General features: G+C 42.7%; 1 protein-coding gene across 1 annotated transcript; it reads left to right on the top strand.

Moving 5' to 3' along the window:
* The first annotated feature begins 256 nt into the window (after positions 1–256).
* Positions 257–12,874, top strand: LOC147725881 (uncharacterized). Its single transcript, XM_086960022.1, has 2 exons — positions 257–361; positions 4,842–12,874. Exon 2 carries the CDS (start codon positions 4,881–4,883, stop codon positions 11,337–11,339), a length of 6,459 nt encoding a protein of 2,152 aa, XP_086816148.1. The 5' UTR covers positions 257–361; positions 4,842–4,880; the 3' UTR covers positions 11,340–12,874.
* The last annotated feature ends 14,522 nt before the right edge of the window (positions 12,875–27,396 follow it).

The following is a 27,396-nucleotide window of genomic DNA, read 5'->3' as shown; positions in this document are numbered from 1 at the left end:
AATGGTTTAAAAAAAGTCACCAAAAGCAAAAATACCCTGTATAGGCTGCTGTATTGACAGGTCAAACATCCTTGCTGAGTTAATTTGCAACATTGTAAGATAAACTTTTGAACCTTACAGTTCAGTTAGGAGGGAGTTGCTATGGTAACAGATAGAAAGGTTTGAGAGGGGGATGGGTGTTGGTTTGAAAATAGTGAGGGAAGAGTTTTCATTGGTTGAATTAAGGCATATGTGTACAAAGATAGAGATTTTCTATGCCAGTCTTGGTTTCAGTGTATTGAGAGCACACCTTCTCCTCTGCTAAAGAAAAATTGGTGTGTGTGTCTGACACTGTTTTCAATCTCCAAAAGCATTTCTAAAGGTAAGTAATGATTCATTTAATTTAGATAGAGATTTATTTTCTCTATGGAGAATATTTGGAAGCAGATAGTTATGTTTTAGAAGTGAAATTGTATGTTAGTATATAAGTCCTGCGCAGTGTTTTTTACATGTTATTTAAAAATCGATTTTGGGTGCAAATGAATGGTATTTTTATTTGGCCTTTTTTATGATTGCCATGTGCAGTTGATGCATGACTTTAAACATGGGTAATAAGTGATGCACTGGTGGCGCCAGGCTTTTATAAATGAGGCCCTGACTTTGTTTGATGATATTGAGTGGTTGTAGTTAGGTTCTGTGCAGTGTTTCTTACATGTTATTGAAAAATCGATTTTTGGGTGCAATTGATTGGTATATGTATTTGGCCCTTATTTATGAATGCCATGTGCAGCTGATGCATGACTTTAAACATGGGTAATAAGTGACGCACTGGTGGCGCAAGGCTTTCATAAATAAGGCCCTGACTTTGTTTGATGATATTGAGTGGTTGTACTTAGGTTCTGTGCAGTGTTCCTTACATGTTATTCAAAAATCGATTTTTGGGTGCAATTGATTGGTATATGTATTTGGCCCTTATTTATGATTGCCATGTGAAACTGATGCATGATTTTAAACATGGGTAATAAGTGACGCACTGGTGGCGCAAGGCTTTCATAAATAAGGCCCTGACTTTGTTTGATGATATTGATTGGTTGTACTTAGGTTCTGCGCCGTGTTTCTTACATGTTATTGAAAAATCGATTTTTGGGTGCAATTGATTAGTATATGTATTTTGCCCTAATTTATGATTGCCATGTGCAACTGATGCATGACTTTAAACATGGGTAATAAGTGACGCACTGGTGGCGCAAGGCTTTCATAAATAAGGCCTGACTTTGTTTGATGATATTGAGTGGTTGTACTTAGGTTCTGTGCAGTGTTCCTTACATGTTATTCAAAAATCGATTTTTGGGTGCAATTGATTGGTATATGTATTTGGCCCTTATTTATGATTGCCATGTGCAGCTGATGCATGACTTTAAACATGGGTAATAAGTGACGCACTGGTGGCGCAAGGCTTTCATAAATAAGGCTCTGACTTTGTTTGATGATATTGATTGGTTGTACATAGGTTCTGTGCAGTGTTCCTTACATGTTATTCAAAAATCGATTTTTGGGTGCAATTGATTGGTATATGTATTTGGCCCTTATTTATGATTGCCATGTGCAACTGATGCATGACTTTAAACATGGGTAATAAGTGACGCACTGGTGGCGCAAGGCTTTCATAAATAAGGCCTGACTTTGTTTGATGATATTGAGTGGTTGTACTTAGGTTCTGTGCAGTGTTCCTTACATGTTATTCAAAAATCGATTTTTGGGTGCAATTGATTGGTATATGTATTTGGCCCTTATTTATGATTGCCATGTGAAACTGATGCATGATTTTAAACATGGGTAATAAGTGACGCACTGGTGGCGCAAGGCTTTCATAAATAAGGCCCTGACTTTGTTTGATGATATTGAGTGGTTGTACTTAGGTTTTGCGCAGTGTTTCTTACATGTTATTCAAAAATCGATTTTTGGGTGCAATTGATTGGTATATGTATTTGGCCCTTATTTATGATTGCCATGTGCAACTGATGCATGACTTTAAACATGGGTAATAAGTGACGCACTGGTGGCGCAAGGCTTTCATAAATAAGGCCTGACTTTGTTTGATGATATTGAGTGGTTGTACTTAGGTTCTGTGCAGTGTTCCTTACATGTTATTCAAAAATCGATTTTTGGGTGCAATTGATTGGTATATGTATTTTGCCCTAATTTATGATTGCCATGTGCAGCTGATGCATGACTTTAAACATGGGTAATACGTGACGCACTGGTGGCGCAAGGCTTTCATAAATAAGGCCTGACTTTGTTTGATGATATTGAGTGGTTGTACTTAGGTTCTGTGCAGTGTTCCTTACATGTTATTCAAAAATCGATTTTTGGGTGCAATTGATTGGTATATGTATTTGGCCCTTATTTATGATTGCCATGTGCAACTGATGCATGACTTTAAACATGGGTAATAAGTGACGCACTGGTGGCGCAAGGCTTTCATAAATAAGGCCTGACTTTGTTTGATGATATTGAGTGGTTGTACTTAGGTTCTGTGCAGTGTTCCTTACATGTTATTCAAAAATCGATTTTTGGGTGCAATTGATTGGTATATGTATTTGGCCCTTATTTATGATTGCCATGTGCAGCTGATGCATGACTTTAAACATGGGTAATAAGTGACGCACTGGTGGCGCAAGGCTTTCATAAATAAGGCTCTGACTTTGTTTGATGATATTGATTGGTTGTACATAGGTTCTGCACAGTGTTTCTTACATGTTATTCAAAAATCGATTTTTGGGTGCAATTGATTGGTATATGTATTTGGCCCTTATTTATGATTGCCATGTGCAGCTGATGCATGACTTTAAACATGGGTAATAAGTGACGCACTGGTGGCGCAAGGCTTTCATAAATAAGGCCTGACTTTGTTTGATGATATTGAGTGGTTGTACTTAGGTTCTGTGCAGTGTTCCTTACATGTTATTCAAAAATCGATTTTTGGGTGCAATTGATTGGTATATGTATTTGGCCCTTATTTATGATTGCCATGTGAAACTGATGCATGATTTTAAACATGGGTAATAAGTGACGCACTGGTGGCGCAAGGCTTTCATAAATAAGGCCCTGACTTTGTTTGATGATATTGATTGGTTGTACTTAGGTTCTGCGCCGTGTTTCTTACATGTTATTGAAAAATCGATTTTTGGGTGCAATTGATTGGTATATGTATTTTGCCCTAATTTATGATTGCCATGTGCAACTGATGCATGACTTTAAACATGGGTAATAAGTGACGCACTGGTGGCGCAAGGCTTTCATAAATAAGGCCCTGACTTTGTTTGATGATATTGAGTGGTTGTACTTAGGTTCTGCGCCGTGTTTCTTACATGTTATTGAAAAATCGATTTTTGGGTGCAATTGATTGGTATATGTATTTGGCCCTTATTTATGATTGCCATGTGCAGCTGATGCATGACTTTAAACATGGGTAATAAGTGACGCACTGGTGGCGCAAGGCTTTCATAAATAAGGCTCTGACTTTGTTTGATGATATTGATTGGTTGTACATAGGTTCTGCACAGTGTTTCTTACATGTTATTCAAAAATCGATTTTTGGGTGCAATTGATTGGTATATGTATTTGGCCCTTATTTATGATTGCCATGTGCAGCTGATGCATGACTTTAAACATGGATAATAAGTGACGCACTGGTGGCGCAAGGCTTTCATAAATAAGGCCCTGACTTTGTTTGATGATATTGATTGGTTGTACATAGGTTCTGCGCAGTGTTTCTTACATGTTATTCAAAAATCGATTTTTGGGTGCAATTGATTGGTATATGTATTTGGCCCTTATTTATGATTGCCATGTGCAGCTGATGCATGACTTTAAACATGGGTAATACGTGACGCACTGTTGGCGCAAGGCTTTCATAAATAAGGCCCTGACTTTGTTTGATGATATTGAGTGGTTGTACTTAGGTTTTGCGCAGTGTTTCTTACATGTTATTGAAAAATCGATTTTTGGGTGCAATTGATTGGTATATGTATTTGGCCCTTATTTATGATTGCCATGTGCAGCTGATGCATGACTTTAAACATGGGTAATAAGTGACGCACTGGTGGCGCAAGGCTTTCATAAATAAGGCCCTGACTTTGTTTGATGATATTGATTGGTTGTACATAGGTTCTGCGCAGTGTTTCTTACATGTTATTCAAAAATCGATTTTTGGGTGCAATTGATTGGTATATGTATTTTGCCCTAATTTATGATTGCCATGTGCAGCTGATGCATGACTTTAAACATGGGTAATACGTGACGCACTGGTGGCGCAAGGCTTTCATAAATAAGGCCCTGACTTTGTTTGATGATATTGATTGGTTGTACATAGGTTCTGCACAGTGTTTCTTACATGTTATTCAAAAATCGATTTTTGGGTGCAATTGATTGGTATATGTATTTGGCCCTTATTTATGATTGCCATGTGCAGCCGATGCAAAACTTTAAACATGGGTAATAAGTGACGCACTGGTGGCGCAAGGCCTTTATAAATCAGACCCTGACTTTGTTTGATGATATTGAGTGGTTGTACTTAGGTTTTGCGCAGTGTTTCTTACATGTTATTGAAAAATCGATTTTTGGGTGCAATTGATTGGTATTTGCATTTGGCCCTTATTTATGAATGCCATGTGCAGCTGATGCTTGACTTTAAACATGGGTAATAAGTGACGCACTGGTGGCGCAAGGCCTTTAAAAATAAAGCCATGTGTTGCTATTGTATAAACTTAAATATGTTGCAATTTATTGTTTATATTGTTTGCTTTTTAACATTACTTTGTTGTTTGCTAATAGTGGTCTTTCATGTGTTTTTTTAACAGAACAACAGATTCAAATCAACTTCTGAAAAGGAAGCAAAAATGCCTTCAAGGCAAAGAAATATCAAAAATACCATACGGAAAAGGAGAACATCAACAACAGAGTTTATGGAATCCTCTTCAACAACTACTTCAAAAAACACCAGAAAAGCTTCTGGTAAGCCAATTAAGTCTTTTCTTCGCAACATATGTCGTAGGAAAAAAAATGAAATTGCTAATGTGAATATACAGAAAAAGTCAACAAATCTAAAAAGGAAAGAGAAGCCCACAAAAAATGTTTCCATTGGACCAGGAGAGAAGAGAATGGTTAGCAATAGAAGGGTAAATGTTTTTAGGGACATTCGTAGGCGAATGTTTCGCAATAGGGTAGTTTTAAATTTGCTAAAAAATGAAAAGAAAAGTAAACTAAAAGCTGCTTTTTACAAGAAAAAGAAAAGTGTAGAAAAGATTGTTGATCAGGCTTTTGAAGTTAAGAAAAAATTATTTATTTTAATAATCAATAGAATTAGGATACTTAATAAGGCAATGGATGTTTTCAAATCGAACAGTAGATGGAAAAGAATTATTAATCGGAGTAATTTTTGTGAAGTATTTTCTGGTGAATGGATGCATAGTTCAAGTTCTGAGCCTTTTTTTAATGAGGAGAGTTACTTTCAGGAAAATGATTTGGTGCATGCAGTTGACACCAGTGGTCGTGCATATGAGGTGAAAGATAGTTGTGTGATGGAAAAAGAGAAACTTGTATCTAGAGATGCAGAAGAGGTCTTAGCTGATGAAGTTTTAGGGAGACGTACTAAGGGTCCAGTGTACACATGGAAATGCAGTAGTATTTGTAGTGTGCGACAGGAATCAATTGATTTGCTTCGAAATTTCTTACGTACATATAGTAAAAAAAGTCTCAAACAAAAAATGAAGATCCTGCAAGAGTTAGATCCTTGCAGAGTGAGAGAAAGCACAGGTTTGCAAGGGCATTCACTAGCATGTCTTTCTAGAAAAGTTTGTCGGAGTGTTTTTCATCATTTTAGGATGTTAGCAGTGCATCATAATAACGTAAGGAAATTAGTGAGGAAGTTGTATTATGCAAAAAGTCCTGCACTTAAGCTTAAACAGTTAAATAGTGCTCTTTTGCATGGATCTGAAGTGGATGTGAAGACTATTTGTGAAGAAATTGAGTTTTGTTATTTTGGGAACAAAGAGGACAGTGTAGAAATAGATATAGTAATGGATGGTAATGCAGAAGATAATGGACAAATTTCAAGTATTGAAAAGTTTGATGAGGAAATTATCAAGTTTAAGGTGAAATCAAGTGAGAGGCCTAATGTAACTTGTGTGTGTTGTCGACGGACTCATTATAAAATTCAGACTAGGTTAGTTGATTTATATGCAAAAAGTGAATTGGAAAATAATAGTGAATGGGAGGATTTTGTAAGTTATTTGTTGGTGGAGAATTCTTTTGATTTGAGTTTGGATCAGCGTATTTGCACTTATTGTTTGAAAAAATTAAATGAAAATAGAATGCCTGCAAGAGCAGTTTATAATAATCTTCAGTTGATAGATATTCCTTCTGAATTGATGGATCTAAATACTTATGAATCTATTTTGATTCAATGTGTCCATCCTTTTCAGGCTATTGTTCGCATGGAGCCTAAGACAGGGAAATTGCCTCCATCAGATTTACTGAGAGGATTAAAGGGAAGAGTTGTTTATTTGCCTCTAGATGTAAAGAAAAATATTAATACAATTGGTGTAGAAAGAGTAGAAGAAGATCCTTTAGTTATTCTAGTTAATGGGGTTCCAACAAAGAGTAAGAAAATTTGGCAAGATTTAGTGGATGTTAAAAAAGTCAAGAAGGCAACGTTGTATTTAGTTAAAAACAATGAGTACTACAAACATGTAAGTGTTGGAGTAGAGGAAACAGCTACAGAAGAAGATAGTGATTCTTCAGTTGGTCAAATTGAAAAAGTTGATGTGTCTAGAACTGAAGAAATATATGAACATTATACTGTTCATCCTTTGCATTCCAAAGAAGTAATGGGAAATGCAATTGACTTGTTTCAAATGAAGGCAGCAAAAGGAAGTCCCATTAGTGTATGGGAAGAAAGTTTGGAAGCTCGTTGTTTTCCACAATTATTTCCAACAGGTTGTGGTGGACGATATGATGATCGACCAGTTCAAATTCCTGCAGCTGAATACCGGACTCTAAGATTATATGCAGAAGATCCAAGGTTTCGTCAATGCATTCCATATTTATTTCATCTACTGTTTGAAAGTGATTTGTCTGGGCTTTCTTATGCAGTTAATCATATATTAAAAAGTGGACCTCATTTGCAAAATGTATGTGCAAGGGACTTTATGGAGAAAGTTAATCTGCAAGACAGTATTTTGGAATCTCAGCTAATCAATCTCATGGCATGTCAACGTGGAACCAACGAGTATTGGTTTCGTCGTCATGGAGAATTGAAATGTATGCTAAGAAACTTAGGAACTCCTACATGGTTCCTCACTCTTAGCTGTGCTGAGTATGCCTGGGACGATTTACTTCAATTTCTACGAGAGGCAAATGAAAACATACCAAATATAGAATTGAAAACACCAGGAGAACTGTGTTCTTTAGATCCAGTGAATGTTTGCAGATATTTTAATCATAGATTTGAAGCTATGATGTCTTTTATTACCAACAAAAAAAATCCTCCCCTTGGAGAGGTTTTGGATTTCTTTTGGAGGAAGGAATATCAAGCGAGAGGTGCTCCTCATATACATATGTTGTTGTGGATTAAAGATGCACCCAAATTTGGATCAGATTCAGATGAAACAGTGATGAGTTTCATTGAAGAGTATTCAACATGTGCTGTTCCAAAATCTACTGAAGAAAACAATTTAAGGCAACAAGTTTTACGTTTTCAATCTCATCGTTGTGGAAAGTACTGTCGTCGAAAATTTAAAAACAAGGAAAAGTACTACACGAAATGTCGTTTTGCATTTCCTCGACCAGTGATTTCTAAAGGAAGAGTAAATAATTTGATGTCATCTCTACGACATACTGTGACGAGAAAATCTCCCAAAAACACATATAATTTGAAAAGAAATGAAGAATCTAAGTACATCAACGATTACAACCCAGTGATTTTGTCCATGTGGAATGCTAACATGGATATTCAGTTCGTTGCTGACAACTCTATTGCTGTGGCTCGATATGTGACATCTTACATCACCAAAAAAGAAAAGACAGAACTGAAGGAAATGTGGGAGGACATTTCACATGAAAAGAGTCTAAGCAAGAAATTATACAGTTTCAGTCTGAAGATGTTGTCGCATCGAGAAATTGGAGCATATGAATGTTCTGATCGGTTATCATCAGCAAGTCTCTATGCCAAATCAAGAACAATCATTTGGGTGAGTCTTGGTCTTGCTGCAACACGAAACCGAGTTTTGAAATCTGTACAAGAAATTGAATATTTGGCGGAAAAAGAACCAAACAGTACAGATATTTTGAAGACAAATATGTTGGATACATACTATCCAAATAGAAGTACTCACCTTGAGAACACATGTTTGTATGAAGTTCTTCAAAACTACAGTTATAAGAGGAACATCACAGAAGATATCAATAATGGAAAATATGCACTCATTGGCTATGAAGGATGTCTAGTGAAGCAGAAAAAAGGCCATTTGATTAATCATCGAAAATTGAGTTGTGAAGTTCCAGACAAAAGAGAATTTTACTATTTAGCTCTTTTGCAACTCTTTAAGCCATGGCGTACAGAAGAGGAACTACTTGGAGATTTTCTCTGTTATGAAGACTCTTTTAATGCAACTAAGGATACCATAGAATGTCCTATTTTTCTAAATTATCTGCAAATGTTGAATGAAGAAATGGAGCAAGAAACCACAATTGCTGAAGAGATAGCTAGAAACAGTTCTCAAGATAGTCAGAGTTCTACTTCATTGAGCCAGGATCCACTAGGAGGACCAATTATCCAAAATGAAGCTGCCACTGCCATGGATGAGGTGGAAAGAGCTATGGAACAAGCTCAAGAGGATGGAGTTAACTTAGAAGATTTGGTAACGCAACTAAACATTGAGCAGAAAAAGATATATGATGAAGTCACAGAGCAGATTGAACATGGATTCAGACATGAGAAAAAAGAGTGCTCATGTATATTATTTGACCCTGTCCGACTGTATGTAAGTGGAGAAGCGGGGACAGGAAAAAGTTTTCTAATTAAAGCCGTTGCAAGTTATCTGCAGAAAAGGACTGATTCACCACTGTCTTGTGTTGTAACTGCTCCAACTGGTCTGGCAGCACATAACATTAAAGGGATTACTCTACATCGTTTATTGATGCTGCCAGTTGAACATGATAATAAATTGCATTACAACAAGCTATCTGGAGATGCGTGTTCTGAAGTTTCAAGAGTCTTGAAGAAAATGAAACTTCTTATCATAGATGAAGTAAGCATGGTCTCAAATCTAATGCTTGCTTTTGTGCATTTGAGAATGCAAGAAATTCTTAAAACAGACTATGATGTGTTATTTGGAGGAAAACACATTATTGTTTTTGGAGATCTATTGCAGTTGACTCCAGTAAAAGGACAACCAGTGTTTAAAATGCTCACGCATGAAGATACCAGGAAGTCCCTTGGAAGCATTGGAAATGTTAATATATGGCTAAATTTTAAATATGCTGAACTGCTTCAAAATATGCGACAGGCCAAGGATGAAGATTATAAAAATATTCTACAAGATGTAAGAATTGGAAAAATGACTGAGAAAGGGAAAAAAGCTTTGCATAGTCGATTAATTTCAAATTTGTATGCAAATGAAAACATTCTTCCAGAGAATATTTTTAAAAAAATGACTGAGAAGAAATCTGGGATATGTTTGATGCCAACTCTGCAAGAATGTTCCATCTTCAATCAAAAAATGTTAGACTTAGAAAATGAAGAGATTGTGAAACTGGAAGCAATAGATAAAATAGAGCATATGGGTGCAACAATTGTTTTGTCAGAAAATTTGAAAACTAAATTGCATTCATTGGAGAAAAGTATTTCAAAAACAGCTGGTTTTGAAAAGACTCTGAATGTGTGTTTAAATTGTCGTATCATTTTGAGAAGGAATTTAAATGTTGAAAGCGGTCTGGTAAATGGAGCAATGGGTTATGTTGTTGATTTTGTGAATTACAGAAATAGAGATGGAATTGAATTTTTAAAAATAAAATTTGATGGCATTGAACAAGTACAACAAATAAGTCGTTGTTCTGCTAGATTTTTACTTGTAAAAGACTTATATGTTCGCCGAAAACAGTTTCCTGTTTGTTTGGCGTATGCAGTGACAATTCATAAATCTCAAGGTTTAAGTGTAGATAGTGCATTGGTGAACATTGGAAGATCTGTGTTTAAAGAGGGTATGGCATATGTGGCATTATCTCGAGTCAGAACTTTATCAGGATTGTACTTGATTGCGTGTGATGAGACAAAGATTTCTGCCGATCTAGATTGTGTTAAAGAATACAATAGGTTAAGAAGAGAGTATGCTCCACATTTGCCTCAATATCCTCTGTTTGAAAAACGTGTGGTAGGCCGAAAAAGAAGAAATGAGGATAATTGTAGTGAGGTAGTTGCAAAAAGACAAAAAGTAGAGAAAACTGTAATTGAAAACAGGAAGAAAAAGAATTGTGGAGAAAATGTTGTTGGATTTCAGTTTGAAAACAGTTCTGGTGTCAACTGCTATGCTAATGTAGTGGTTAATGTTGTTTTTTTTCTTAAAAGTTTACAAGAACAGATTGTTGAAAATCGGGATCAAAGATTGTGTGGTTTATTGAATTCTGTGTTTCAGAAATGTAGCAGTGTTACAGCACAAATAGAAAGTGTAACAGAAATTCGAAATATTTTAGATTTGTGTTCTGGTCAAGATAAATTTTCACAGAACATTCAGCAGGATTGTCAGGAATTTTTAATGTATATGTTTGGTGTTTTGGAAGATGAAGGTGTAGATGTAGATAATCTTTTCAGTCTTTCTTATCAATGGCAGCATGACTGCCACAATTGTAGTTTATCAAGTACTACTACAATAGACACTGAAAGATTTATATATTTGACTTTACCAGACTGTAAATCAGTGTCTTTTAAAAATCTAGTTAAAGCAGCAGATCATAATATGGTGTGTACCCAATGTAACTGTACAATGCTGTCCACATTATTTATACAAAGGTATGGGCAGTATATTATTTTAGTTTTCCAACGATGTAGACCTGATGGAACTAAATTGACAACTTCTATCAAAAATTTTGTGGCTTCTCAGTTATCAATTTCTGGAAGGACCTTTACAACTGAAGCTATTATTTATCATGATGGATCTTCGACCACCTCAGGACATTATACATGCTACTTAAAATCTGAAAATGGATGGAGTTACTGCAATGATTCTCATTTAACTTATAAACAACGTTTGCCTTATGACTCTACAAATTCTTATCTAGTGTTTTTAAAACCAAAGTTTTAGTAAAGGGAATTGGCCTTTGAAGACGGGAATAGTTAATAAAAGTTAGTTAGTTAGTTAGTTAATCTAATATTTGAAATTATTTATCTCATGTAGATACTTTAAGTGGATCTCAAAGTAAAAAATACTGATATATCTGACACAAATTGGCCGTGAGGAAAATGTAAGATATGATGTTGTTAGAAGTTGATGAAATCGAAGTTATAGAGCACAGCAGACTTTTTTTCACCAAAAGGACCTTCACTATCTGCAATCTCATGTAGATACTTTAAGTGGATCTCAAAGTAAAAAATACTGATATATCTGACACAAATTGGCCGTGAGGAAAGTGTAACATATGATGTTGTTAGATCTTTTTTCATAGGAAGTCGATGAAATGGAAGTTATAGAGCACAGCAGACTTTTTTCCACCAAAAGGACCTTCACTATCTGCAATTTGGTCTCACGGAAAAGTAAGTGAATCAAAGATTAGTGTACTTATATGAGATGTATGTTTGAATGGGTTTTTTTAAACACAATCTTTTAGATTGTGTTTTTTTTTTCCCGCTGTTATATGATGAAGACTTTGATCTCACTAATTTAAGTGAAATTCAATATATTCTGAGAACAGCAAAAATAAATAATGTAACATATTGTAGAAGTTATTGTGTAGTTTGCATTGTGTAATTTATATTGTGTTCACATTGTCTTATACTCATTTTCTTTTTCACCCTTATTTACCTCTCTTTACTAATTTACACTCTTTTTTCATCGCTGTTTCTTTAGTGCACTTCATTCACAACTTCTTAATCTAATAGGAACTGTCTGCATTTCCTCTGTTCCTTCCACCACTTTTTATCTTTTTCATATTCTCACAGTACCACTGCTTTAGTTTCCTAACCCTCTCTTTCTTTTTCTCCTTTTTTTTTCTTTCGCATCCATTGTACTGTAGTTCACTTAGTTCTTCCTTTTGTCTTTCTGTGTACTTACTCTCTCACTCCTGTTTTATCCATCGTTCTATACTAACTTCATTCCTTTCATCCCTTCACTCTGTTACTTTACTTCACTCACTCTCAATCATCTTCTATTCCTCTTTTTTATTTATAGTTTCTCAATCAGACTTCTCTCCTTTTCACTCATTTTTCTTTTATTTTCTTATCTTTACTGATTTTGATTTGATATCTTACATTCTTTTAGTATCTTATTTACCTTTAGGAATTTGTTCTCTTTCTATTTCTTTTTCCTTTTTTTTTCTCTTTCTACATTACTTTCTTTCTGTTTTTGTATCCTTCACTATTGCATCATTTCTTAGTAAACTTTTGTAGATTTTTAAACCTCATGAACTGTTGTTTCTATTTTATTATATATTTTTAAGAAATTATAACGTGTTTTTTCTTTTATCTTTCATAGATACAAGTTTGCATTGATTATATGGTAAGTGTGTTTACAAAATCTTTTTTGTTATCACCTTTTGTTTTATTTTCACTATTTTTCTGTCACCCTACCGCACCCCTATTTCCTTACTTTGCTTCCCTCACTTATTCTTTTGTTCCATGTTTACTTCCGACCACATTCAATTTCTTTCAGTACTTCTGCCTATGCACACTCCTTCACTTACCTTTTTTACTGGTTCACTTAGTCCCTTTGTGACAGTCCTTCTTTTACTCTCTCTCTTGTTTGTCTCTATTACTCCCCATGTGTTACCCTTATTCACTTACATGTACCCTCTTTCACCCCTTTTTACTTATATTCACTGATATTTACTTTCCCTCAATCACTGCTATTCTTTTCCTCTGATTCCGTCACTACCTGACATTCCCATACTTAACTGTCCTTCTTTTTACTTTCAACATCCATTTACAATCTCCCTTAACCTCTGCTTTAGTCTTCTTCCTATTTCTTCTTTCTTTTGCTCCCTTATTCATTTTTCTTTTCTCAGTTACTTCCTTTTACACTTTTTATCTGTCTTACTATCTATTACACAGTCCCTCCTTCATTTTTTTTTCTTTTTTTTTGTTAGTGCGCTGACGGTACGCGCACCGGTGCGCGCACCGAAAGCGAAATATAAAAAAAAATATTTTAAATTAAAAATATTATCTCAATATACATTATAGTGTTCATTTTTACAAAAACATACTTTAGCAATTCACTAAAAAACACATAGGTATGAGTCTGTATAAAAAGTTAGGAATTAGCATTAAAAAAACCTATGAAATTCACTGAAAAAACCAAAGGTTTCACACCAGTTATAGTTAGGAATTAGCATTTAAAAAACCTATGAAATTCACTGAAAAAACCATAGGTTTCACACCAGTTATAGTTAGGAATTAGCATTTAAAAAACCTATTAAATTCACTGAAAAAACCATAGGTTTCACACCAGTTATAGTTAGCTGGAAATTTTACTGATATAAAACCATTGAAATTCCCACGTTATAGTTAGTCGGACTCACTATAACTTGCGCGTGCAATGCACTGCTGATGACATCACATATTACATCACTCATGACATGGTCAGTGACATCACTCATGACACCATCCTTGTGACATAGTGACAGACCTCCTTTCACTATAATGTAACCCTTGAGACACATATTCAAAAATAGAAACTGAAATTTTTAATAAAATGGAGATACCTATATCAGTTACAACAAGCAATTCAGTAATTCCACTATCTATATACACATCCACTCATTCACCAACAGTTCTATATAGTCACTCATACATATACTCACTCATCATATGAAGTGATACACCTATACATCCTGTTACACACCGACATTCATCCAAAAGTTACTCACACACATATTCACACGTGCAAATAAACTATTGAACATCCATTTATTTGAATATAGAGTTATACACACACTTCCACCTTACTTCTATTTAAAATTACACATATTTATTCTCTTAAACAATCACTTATAGAAACACATACTTATTTAAACAGGAACTCTTACAATCTCTTACTCTCACATATACTCACTTATATACATCAATATTCATATATACTAGATTAAAACATATGTAGTTACTGATAAAGACACTAGTGAGACAGTCATTCACTCACTAACAAACACATATAGACACTCATCCACCCATACAGTCCTGTACATATGCTGTCTTCAAAACACATACAAACAAAGAGTCAGTCACTCATGCATCTATGTGCTAAGTAATACCCCCACCAAACCATATAGACACTCATACTGATACTAATAAAAATATCTAATAACCCATATACATACACATGAGTGGATGTGTATTAGATGGTGATATTACTGAATTGGTTGTTGTAACTGGTATGGGTATATCCACTTTTTTGAAAATATTAGTTTCTATTTTTGAATATGTGTTTCATGGGTTACATTACACTGAAAGGAGGTCTGTCACTGTGTCACAAGGATGGTGTCATCAGTGATGTCATGAGTGATGTCACTGACCATGTCATGAGTGATGTAATATGTGATGTCATCAGCAGTGCATTGCACGCGCAAGTTATAGTGAGTCCGACTAACTATAACGTGGGAATTTCAATGGTTTTATATCAGTAAAATTTCCAGCTAACTATAACTGGTGTGAAACCTATGGTTTTTTCAGTGAATTTAATAGGTTTTTTAAATGCTAATTCCTAACTATAACTGGTGTGAAACCTATGGTTTTTTCAGTGAATATATATATATATATATTTATTTATATTTCCCTGAAAAAAACATAGGTTTTAGGAACGTTAGTTAGTTGGACATTTCACTCATACAAAACTATAGAAATTCCCCTGTCATAGTTAGTTGAGCTAACTATAACTCCCGCCGCCACAATGCCCTGCTAATGACGTCACATAATACATCATTCATGACGTGGTCAGTGACATCACTGATGACATCTCAAATGACATCTCAAATGACATCACTGATGTCATCATCCAGTGAATGTGTGTTTCTATAAAATGTAAATATGTTTTATATATATATTCCAAGGTGTATTGAAGAATGAATGGGTGTATAAGGATGGATGATTTATTAGGTGTGAGAATGACTGTATAAGTGAGTGATTAATTCTGTCTTACTTAATGCATGTGTTAGCGACTGATAGACATTCACACAGTTTAGGTTGTCAGTTGGTGTGTAAGTGGTTGCATGGTTTGGTTAGCAGCTAAATGAGGATATGTGAGCTATTGATTGCTTGTCTGAGTATCTGTATGGGTGCCTGATTGCCTGTATGGGTGGGTGGGGGGTGTGACTCGGTGCATAGATGTGTGAGTGGATAATTCACTGGGTATATAGTCTGTATCTGTGAAGGGCTGTATGGCTGGGTGAGTGTGTGTATGAGTGTCTTGGTGATTGAATTGATGCCTCAGGGGTACATGTAAGTAACTGCATATGTGAAAGGCAGTTTATCCAGTATTTGGGTGTCTTTCATAGATTCACATGCCTGAATCATTCCCCGTCGCCGAGACGGGAGCCTCTGGTACATAAAAAAGTAATGTCCTAAGGACATACATAGAGAATATAGGCCGAAGGGCCTCCCCTTTGGGGCCTTTCCACGTCCTTATGTAAAAAAGGACCGAACTCTCATTGTTAGCCAATCAGCTCCGACCTCCCTCTAGAACCTTCCCGGGAGGAGCCTCAGTCCCTCAGATTTTCTACCGCACGTTGTGCTAGGGAGTCTCCAACCTGAGCTCTTCAGGTTTTCCTGACTTCGAAGTCTCAAACTTCGCTGAAGTACACTTTGTACGGAAAAGTTATATATCCTATCTTCGACTACATGTCGGAATCTGATAAGAAAGCTTCGTCCATGGCGGACTCGCAGAAGAAAGCCCTCCTAAGGGCCTGTTCCTCCTGCGGCAAGCAACGGATTCAAGCGGAGGACAAGCACGACCTGTGCTTATATTGCCTGTACCCTGACCACGTCACTGACAAGTGTAGGGTGTGTAGAGCCTTCCCAAAGAAGACTGTTAAGGAAAGGGAAACTCGCCTCCGCGAATGGCTCGACAGGCTTAAGGTCCGAGACACTCTGGAATCTTCCGAGGGTAGTGTCTCCGCGACCTCTAAAGTCTCCAAGAAGAGACCCAGGGTGCAGTCCCCTGGAGAGACAGACACTCCTCCTAAGAAGGCGCACAGGAAACCTTCGGAGGCACGTTCCACCACCTCCTCCGTGTCTGTTAAGGATGGCCAGAGGTTCAAGAAGCCCGCTCCATCTACTAAGCGGACCACCTCGGTCACGACCACTGTGTCGACCACTACGGCCTCATCACCCTCCGCGACGGCCGCGACGACCACCACTGCGTCCTCAGGCGCACCGGTCTCCTCGACCATTCCTCTGAAACCTTCATCCAGTACGAATACAAAATCCAGTACGAATACTAAGTCCTCGTCACCTAAGAGGTCTAAATCTACAAGTACACCTTCGCCAAAAACATCTCATACCGAAGGATCGTCACCTAAACGGTCGAGGTCAAGTTCAAAAGGCACGCCTTCGACGACGATATCTCAAGTCCAAGGCCCTACCACCAGTAAGCCGGCGAAACTCTTATCCCCGCAAAATTCGACGCCATCGACCCTAACGGAGGTGCCCAAGTCACCAGCACACACGGCGGGCGCGCCATCTTCACGCGCGTCGTCGGAAGAGATCCCGGCGCCATCTTGGAAAGAATCGAGATTGGTCGAAGCCTCTATTCACTCGATTCCAACGCCCTCGGTTCACCCAACGGTGGAGTTGGCACCCGAGCAAGAACAGGAGACACTCCAGAGTGAGGAGTCAGACGAAGAACAGGAGGTTCACGAGGAACACCAGGACGTCCACGAGATCCGGGACGAACTTATATATCAGGGGCGCTCCCAGAACGTCGACACGGTGAACACCCCGATGATCTGTTTACCGCTGTCCCTGGTCAACGATTTGAAATCCCTGGTGCAGGACTATAAACAACGGTTCCCGGACGCCGACAGCGGCACCCCCGTGCCGGTCACCCAGGCGCAACCATCGGCCTCGCAACCTTCCGCTCCCCAGGCCCGTCCTCGGAACCAACCCCAACCTCGCACTCGACCGCAAACTCAGGCGGAGGACTCGTCGGAAAGCGAGGAGGAGGAGACGGACTTAGAGGAAGGCGAGGTGCAAGACGCCGCCTCGGACCACAGAGACGACGATGCCGATGCTGCGTCATCACACCATTCGTCTGCCCCGGCATCCCCGCGACCGCGCCACTCTGAGGCGGCGGACGTGGGAGGTTTTCACAAACTGGTGGACAGAGCTGCAAAGAGGTTTCACATGGCAGTGGAATCCGCGGAAACGGAATGCTTCCTCCATGATTTCAAGGAACACAGCCAGAAATTGGCCAAGTCTATTCCACTTATAGACTTTCTGTGGGAACAGGGCAAGAAGCTGATGCTCACGCCTGCTTCGGTGCCTGCGGTGGTTCCGCGCCTAGACAAGAAATATAAGGCCCCGAACACCGCACCTGCCTGCCTGACAGGCCACCCCAAACCGGACTCGGTTGTGACGCAGGCGGCCCAAAAACAATCCCGCAACCCTTCCTCGCCGCTGTCCGCGCCCCCTGACAAGGAAGGAAGGAAGCTGGACACCATAGGCAAACGGTTCTCTACCACGTCCGCCATGACCATCAAGGTAGCGAATTCCATCGCCCTCCTTGGCCGCTACAACCGCCAGCTATGGGAAGACATAGCTCCTTATCTACAAAGTCTGCCAGCCGCGGTCCAGGACGAGGTGAAAGCTCTTCTAGCGGAAGGACAAAACTCCGCGGCAGAACTTATCGACTGCGCCATCGACGCAGCCATGACGGGATTCCGCCAGTTGGCCGGGGCTGCCGTGCTCCGCCGCCAAGGCTGGCTCAAAGCAACGTCCTTTCGGCAGGAGGTCCAATCTAAGGTGCTGGACATGCCGTTCGACGGTCAATTCCTCTTTGGAGAGAAGATAGACGAAGCGCTCCAGGCCATCAAGAAGGACACCGATACGGCGAGAGCTCTGGGCTCCCTACAGTCCCGGAACCAATCCTTTCGGGGGGGCCGCTCCAGAGGTCAGTACTCCTACAGGGGTTCCTACCAAAATCGATCGTCCTATTCCTACAACAACAGGAACCAGCCCCAGCACAAACAACAGTCCCGTCAGTCGTCCTATGGGAGGTCGTCCTTCAGAGGCAAATCCGCCAAGAAGGGCGCTGGCGGCCGCCAGTGACCATTTACTCCAGCCAGTCCCACCACCGTCTCAATCCTTTCGAATTGGAGGAAAACTGTCCCACTTCCTCAAAAATTGGCAAAAAATCACTACGGATCGGTGGGTGCTGCAAATAATTCAATTTGGACATTCCCTCGAACTGGTCAACACCCCTCCCAACACTCCGCCGCTGAAGCGTGCTCACAAACACCTGCACCTCCTTCTCCAGGAAGTATCCGCCATGTTGGTCAAAGGAGCCATCGAAAGAGTCCCAAAGTCCCAGAAGGGGAAGGGTTTTTATTCCCACTTCTTCCTAGTCCAACAGAAAGGGGACAAGTGGAGGCCGATCTTAGACCTTCGGGCGCTCAACGCCTTCCTGCGGAGTCAATCCTTCCGGATGGTCACAATCCAGGAGATCCTGGGAGCACTGGAAAGAGGAGACTCGATGGTCTCCCTGGACTTACAGGATGCCTACTACCATATCCCCATCCTCGTAAGGCACAGGAAGTACCTACGGTTCGAAATAGCAGGCAGACATTACCAGTTCAAGGTTTTGCCTTTCGGCCTCAAATCCGCACCACGTATCTTCACGAAGTGCTTAGCGCCAGTGGCGGCCTTCCTGCGGCAAAGGGGTCACCAGGTCTTCCCCTACCTGGACGACTGGCTAGTGAAGGCGCCTTCCCCGGAAGGCACGACGGCTTCATCCAACGCCTGCAGCGCTCTTTTTCAACAGCTGGGTCTGACGATCAACCTCAAGAAATCCTGCACTACCCCTTCAACGAGGATCACCTTCCTAGGGGCTACCCTAGACACGAAGCGCGCGAAGGCTTTCCCCTCGGAGGACAGGACCAACAAAATACTGTCCCTGGCCGCGGCGGTGGCCAAGAAGCCTCGCATCAAGGTACGGACATTCACCTCCTTGCTAGGGATGATGTCTTCATGCATTCTCCTCATACCACACTGCAGGCTCCGCATGAGGCCCCTGCAGGAGGCGCTGGCGAGGCAATGGAAACAGAGTTCCGGCTCCTTCGAGGACATTATCACGATCACACCGGCCATCACAAAGGCCCTTCTGTGGTGGAGAAACAGAACTCTCCTGACGGCCGGATTGCAGTTCCTCCTGCCACCGGCACCACTGGTCATCACGACAGACGCCTCACTGGAAGGCTGGGGAGCAGTCCTGTTGGACCTTCGCGTCAGCGGAAAATGGGACGCCCAGGAGAAACAACTACACATCAACCTGCTGGAACTGAGAGCGGTGTATCTGGCTCTGCAGGCCTTCCTGCCACGTATCGGCACTTCCCCGGTGCTCGTCAAAACAGACAACACCACGACGATGCACTACCTGAACAAACAGGGGGGAACGCGATCTCTCTCTCTCTCACGAGAATCGCAAAAAATCTGGAACTGGTTGGTGGCGCACGGACTCTCCCTCAAAGCGGAGTACGTTCCCGGGAAGGACAACACTATCGCGGACGCCCTCAGCAGACAGACCTCTCTCTCCCACGAATGGGAGCTGGACGGCGACACGGTAGCCCACGTCTTCTCGCAATGGGGGACTCCGAGGATCGATCTCTTCGAGACGGCAGGGAACGCCAAATGCCAAAGCTACGCAAGCTGGCATCCCCAACGGGGGTCACTGGGAAATGCTTTTTCCATCGGCTGGTTCAGCGTGTTTGCGTACGCTTTTCCTCCGTTCCCGCTGATACCGAGGCTCCTCCGGAAGATGAAGACGGAACCGTGCACCCTGATACTGATTGCTCCGTACTGGCCGAGACAACATTGGTTCTCGGACCTCCTTCGCCTGTCCATCAGGCCCCCGATTCACCTGCAACAACACCCGAACCTCTTAACGATGTCCGGAGGCCAGGTACACCACCCGAACCTACATTCGCTCAACTTATCGGCCTGGCTCCTGAGCACCGAGAGTTCGGAGACCTAGAGATCCCGCAGGACTGCAGGGCAGTACTAGCCAAGGCGAGGGCGGGCAGCACGAACAAAACCTACTCGCTGAAGTGGAAAAGGTTCTGCCTGTGGTGTTCGGAACACGACTTACACCCCCTCCGGGTCACCCCGGTGCGGCTGCTACCGTACCTCCTCCACCTGGCTCAATCGGGGCTGGCTCACGCCTCCATTAAGGTTCATCTGGCTGCGATTTCAAGATTCACCAGGACCCCATCTGGACCCTCCCTATGGTCCAGTCGACTGATAAAGCAATTTCTGAAAGGGCTCTACAGATCCTTTCCGAGGCCTCGGAAAGTCCCTCCAACCTGGCAGTTGAACTTGGTGCTCAACCAACTCATGAAACACCCATTCGAGCCCATACACCGGGCCTCACTCAAACACCTTTCCTGGAAAACGGCACTCCTGCTAGCCCTGACGTCAGCCAGACGAGTCAGCGAACTTCAGGCGCTGTCTATTCAGGAACCGTATCTCCAATTCAGGCACGACCGGGTGGTACTCAGGCCCAACCCTAAATTCATCCCTAAGGTGCCGTCGGACTTTCACCTGAACGAACCAATTGTCCTCAAGTCGTTCTTTGCGAACCCTTCCACGGCGGCGGAAAGGGCGCTGCATTCCTTGGACCTTAAAAGGTGTCTCAAATTCTACTTGGACAGGACCAAAGACGTCAGAAAGTCTTCTCAACTCTTTGTAGCCTACAGCAACCCACGCATGGGGTTGCCCTTGACGAAACAGAGCATCTCCCGCTGGATTTCTTCAGCGATTGCTTTCTGCCATGATCAGGCCGGACGGCCTTTGACGGACCGAGTGGCTGCCCACTCTACCAGAGCGATGTCAACGTCAGCGGCGCTCTTCGCTGGAGTGACGATCCTGGACATCTGCAGAGCGGCGACCTGGAAGTCCCCGCACACCTTCTCCAGACACTACTGCCTGGACATCGAACTGCAGAAGGACGCTGCAGTGGGACAAGCGGTGCTGCGCCATCTCTTCCAATAAGGTGAGCCTTACCTCGTCCCGCCATCCAGGTATGCACATTCTTCATGGTCTTTGTTTATCTCTGCTATATGCATGACTGTATATTACCATGTTTCTCTCACATTGTCTGTGATTTATACAGGCCTGCTGATTGTAGGAATGTGCTTTACCACTATGCATGTGTAACTGCTAACTACTCTGATTCAGGCATGTGAATCTATGAAAGACACCCAAATACTGGATAAGAAATGCGTTACTTACCTGTAACAGCAGTTATCCAGTATTGGTGTCTTTCATAGATTCACATGCACCCCTCCCGCCTCCCCGGTAAGGACTCACGTACCTCTATGTCTACAGTGCGACACCCTAGCTGGGTGCGTACGAAAATCTGAGGGACTGAGGCTCCTCCCGGGAAGGTTCTAGAGGGAGGTCGGAGCTGATTGGCTAACGATGAGAGTTCGGTCCTTTTTTACATAAGGACGTGGAAAGGCCCCAAAGGGGAGGCCCTTCGGCCTATATTCTCTATGTATGTCCTTAGGACATTACTTTTTTATGTACCGGAGGCTCCCGTCTCGGCGACGGGGAATGATTCAGGCATGTGAATCTATGAAAGACACCAATACTGGATAACTGCTGTTACAGGTAAGTAACGCATTTCATATATGAGTATCAGACTGTATAAATGACTATATGTGAGAGTGAGTGATTGTGTGAGTGCCTGTATGGATCAGTGTGTGCTTGTATTAGTTATTGTATTAGAGTGTAAGTATGTGTTAGTATATGTTTAAATAAGTCAGGTGATATGTGTATAACTGTTCAGGTGAGTAAATAAAAGTGATATTCATTATTTACATTACTGACTAGGTGTGTGAATAACTCTATGAATGAAAGTCAGTGTGTGAGTGTATATAGATATGTGACTGGATATGATAATGCTGTACTGATGGCTGACTGTATGTATGAGTGACTGTATGGGTGAATGGATGTGTGTGTAGACATAGGAATTAGTGAGTGGATATGTACTATTTGGTATTGGTGTGTTCATGGTTTCGAATATTAAAGTCTGTATTTTAGAGTGGGTGTATCAAGTGTTATATTAGGGTCTGATGAGGTGCATCAGATTGTCATCAGTGATGTCATTTGAGATGTCATCAGTGATGTCACTGACCATGTAATGATTGATATAATATGTGACGTCAGGAGCAATGCATTGCGGGGGCGCGAGTTATAGTTAGCTCAACTAACTATAACAGGGTAATTTCTATCGTTTTGTATGAGTGAAATGTCCAATTATCTATAACGTCCCTGAAACCTATGTTTTTTTCAGGGAATTTCAATGGTTTTTTAAATGCTAATTTCTAACTATAACGTGCCTGAAACCTATGGTTTTTTCAGTGAATTTCAAAGGTTTTTTAAATGGTAGTTTCTAATTGTAATAATCATTAAAGCTTTTTTTTTTAATGATCATCCCATTCTCAACCGGGTGAAAACTGCAAATCTCACCAGTTTTCTATCTATACCTTCCTCCCAAACAAATCACCACAAATGATACCCACAACTAACGCTAATGATATGCAAAGTAATCGTTCCCGTGGAAAATAAAAAATAAAACACCACTTCCCCATATTTTCAATTATTCGCCAAATCTGCAATGCGATCCAAAAGCAGGCGATAGGCCGAGTTACCAGTAACAAATTAATATATATCTTTAACTGGTGTAAGGAGGTCGACTATCTACTGTTTGAATTGGACCCAACTCACAGCCACATCTAAAGACCAACACGTGATAGAGCTACTGATCATGCAGCTCCGACTCCCAGCAAGGCCTCAACACCCAGTGCTACCACCAGCAGAACCTCCCCATACCCCCCGGACCACATCCCCTACTACCACCAAGACAGCGCAAAACAGGACAACGGACCTTTCCGAAATGCCGTGGCCCCTCAGCTGCACAATAGCTGAATGTCGGGAGGTGTGGCAACCAAGTATGTGGGAAGGACGCAGGTCGCCCATCAATAATAATGCACACAATGCCGGTGATATGCTGCTTAGACCTCACTATGCTAAGCACAAACCTCTCCATGTGAAGATATAGTATTGATAATCGTAGTGTAGTGCACAGTGGACGCAACCATGTTACCTCACACAATTGGGAGAATATTGGTCATGTAGCTGTGTGGTCCCCCCTGGAAACAGAAGCAGAGTGGGCTGGTCCATCGTACGCCACTCCAGCGTAGGAGGATGAAGAAATACGCCAGTCCCTGGTTCACGTGTGGGAAGACCAACAAGTCTGCAGAGCGGCGGCCCTCACACTGCCACGTGGCTGCTGCCATGACCGCCGGCCTCCACGACACAGGCACTCTGTGAACCCAGCGGCACAGCTTCGCAGACTTGTGTCTGTACCGACTACTGCCTTCGATCTACAATGCGGGCAGCAGGGCTCATAATTCAGAAGCAGTTGCGATTGTAGATGATACAGTCCAGTACGCAAGACACATTGCTACCAGTTCGGCCCGCACTGACCACGCATGATCGCAGACTGCGCACACGCTGAGTGCTTCAGGTGCTACTTGCTCACTGCACCACAAGTCATCGCCACGTGGCCTTATCACGGCAGAATTCATTAGACCAAAGACATTGCTCCCACTGCGGCCCGCCGGTACCACGTATCATCGCAAGGTACACGCACGCTGAGTGCTTCAGGTGCTACTAACTCACTGCGCCACAAGTCATTGCCACGTGGACTTATTAAGGCAGAATTCATTACACATAATACATTGCTCCCAGTGCGGGCCGCCGGGACCACGTATCATTGCAGGGTGCGCACACGCTGAGAGCTCCATGTACTACTAACTGCGCAACTTAACACCACATGGCTGTGCGCCCATCCTGACCGCTGCCTCCGGCCTACACTGTGGTTACCACGGTTCCCAATTAAAGATTGGTAGCGGCGCAAATTGTGTAAGAGACTATAATGGGTTAAGAAGAGCAAATACTCCCAATCTGTGCAGCTCAATTCAACGTCACGTACCTGTGAGCCTTTGCTGACTGCTGCCTCTGGCCTACACTGAAAGATCGGCGACATATGGTGCCAACTAACCTTGTTAAGGTTTGACAGCTTCCACCCAAGACACCTCAGAGAGAACTTACCTTATGGCCAATTTTCACGCCTAAAACGTAACTGTACGGAAGTATCAGAATTCAGAACACAGGCATATGATAAAGAAAAATTGAAATTGAGACAATACCCTGTGAAGATGATTAACAAAGCCATGAAGAGGGCAAAGAACAACAATAGGGAGGCCCTACTTGAGGATAGACCACGAATAACCTCTGAGGTCAGACGACCAATTTGTGTCACGACTTATAATACCTTTTCAAATGAGGTTTTGAAAATAATCAACAAGCAGTGGGGAATACTAACATGTGGTACTTTAGAACTTGAAACGCTGCCGGAGAAGAAATTTGAAGGACATACTGGTGCACACACGTCCCTAACCAACCCAGGAACCGAGGCAACCCGCTTTAGGCATTCAAGGACATTTCTCTTGTGGAAACTGTAGCAGCTGTCATTTGACACAAAAGAGCACCAAATTAAAAATTCAGAAACAGCACCACCGGGGAGCAGCGCATAATGACGAACTGCAACAGTAAAAACGTGGTCTACCTGATAACGTGCCCATGTGGCCTGGAATATGTGGGCATGACCACAAGGGCCATTAAGACGCGTATGAATGAGCATAAAAGTAATGTCCGTTGTAAAAAGAGCACAACAAAGATGGCTACACACTACTTAAATGCTCAACACTGTGTTAACGACCTCAGATGGACAGTGATCGAACAATTGCCATCAGAAGCAGGTCTTTTCCAGAAGGAACAAAGATGGGTGATCCGTCTGGGTACCCATAACAATGGACTTAATGATGAGGTTCCCTGGGGCAACTGTCCACCTGAATAATTATTCTCTCCAAGTGACCCCATAACAGATTTAGAAATAATTCCCCCTGCAAAATGTACATCCTTGTCACAAGTGGTTTATTTCTCACAATCTTGACACTCATTTTTAATACTGTAAATAGCGCAATTGCAGCGATATGCACACTTCTTTCCCAATCTAAATCGCATTCCAGCGATATGCCCACCCCTGTTGCTTTTATTTCTAACAAGGGACTATTTGTTTTTACTATTTTTAACGATTTTGTCGAGAGTGGAGCTGCTGTGAATAGCATAATTACTGTGTGCCTCGCTGCCCGTCTGCCGCCTCGTAGCCACGCCCCCTCCATCGAGCGGCGTGGTCCGGGATCGGCGCTCTTCTCCCTGTGCCCCTGGCGCTTTTTTTGCTTAATTGTGTAATTTGCCCCTGGTGTTCTTACTGTATTTACTGTTTATTTGTGTTGGTATCTGCCTTCATTGCTGTTTGCCCCGCTGTATTGCCTGTCTCTCCCTGCCTGTCGCCGCCCTCCGTCTTCCCTCCCCGCTCCCCGCTTCCCACCACCACTGCTGACCCCGCCCCTTTTTTTCTTCTGTTCCCTCCCCGCTCCCGCCTCCCAGCTGCTCCGCCCACCCGAGCACTTCGTCATATATGGCGGCCGTGCGAACGCGCAGCGGGCGCGCCGATTGTGCGCTGAAGCCACGCCAAAGGTAAGCCCGTCTGCGCCCGTCCGCGCCTGGACCGCGCCCAGTGCCAGGACCCCTGGCCCCCGAGGACCCCGTCCGACCCGCCTGACGTACACCGCCGCCACCCTCCTCGCACTCAACACCGGCCGAGTCCCGGGATGCTACCAAGCCACCCCACGACGCTCCCACGGACCCTTCAGCTGCAACACCTGCAAGTTCACCTGCATCCGAACCTGCCCGACACCAGCACCTGCCAAGCCGAACACCAGCAGCAACCACCTCAAGTGCATCCTGCTCAACACCCGCTCAGTCAACAGACACGCCATCGAACTCTGGAACCTCCTAGACGCCACAGCCCCTGACGTTGCCTTCATCACGGAGACCTGGATGAACGCCTCCTCAGCGCCCGACATCGCCATCCCAGAGGGCTACAAGATCACCCGGAGGGACCGCAACGCTAACCAGGTGGGAGGAGGCATCGCCATCATCCACAGGAACACCATCCGCATCACGACCAGCACAGACCACGCCCCACCCTCCGCCGAACACCTGCATTTCAAGATCCACACCGACCCAAAGACCACCCTCAGAGGCACCCTGATCTACCGACCTCCGGGACCACGCCCTCAATTCAGCGAGGACATCGCCGACTTCGTCAGCCCGCACGCCCTCCCCTCCGCTGACTACATCCTCCTGGGCGACTTCAACTTCCACCTGGAGAACAACAACGACTGCAAAACCAGCACCCTGCTCGACAACCTCGCCAACCTTGGACTCAAGCAGCTGGTGTCCACCCCCACCCACCTCGCCGGACACACACTCGACGCCATCTTCTCATCCAGCAAAGACATCGCCTTCAGCCACGCCACAGAACTCGACTGGACGGATCACAGATGCATCCACTTCACCTTCAGAAGAACGACGATCCACCACCACCAGCAACAGGTTGCCCGAAGAAGCTGGAACAAGATCACAGCCGACCAGCTTGCCGCCTCCCTGAGCCAGCACCCTCCGGCCAGCTCAGCGAACCCCAGCCAGGCCGCCGACAACCTCACGAAGTGGATCAGTAACTGCGCGGACGAACTCGCCCCACTGAGGACCCCGCCCAGCAGACCCGGCAGTAAGAGAGCCCCATGGTTCACCGACGAACTCAAGAGCTCCAAGAAGAACTGCCGAGCCCTCGAAAGTCTGGAGAAAGGAACCCACACCGGACAACAGGACCACCCTCAAGCTCGCCACCCAGAAACACCACCAACTGATCCGCACCGCCAAGAAAACGGCTTTGAAGAACCGACTGGACAACAACGCACACAACTGCAAGGAACTCTTCAACATCGTGAAAGAGCTCTCCAACCCCA

This window comes from Lissotriton vulgaris, chromosome 3_1, assembly GCF_964263255.1.
Source record: "Lissotriton vulgaris chromosome 3_1, aLisVul1.2, whole genome shotgun sequence".
NCBI classification, from domain to species: domain Eukaryota; kingdom Metazoa; phylum Chordata; class Amphibia; order Caudata; family Salamandridae; genus Lissotriton; species Lissotriton vulgaris.
This window is presented reverse-complemented; position numbering and strand designations above follow the sequence as displayed.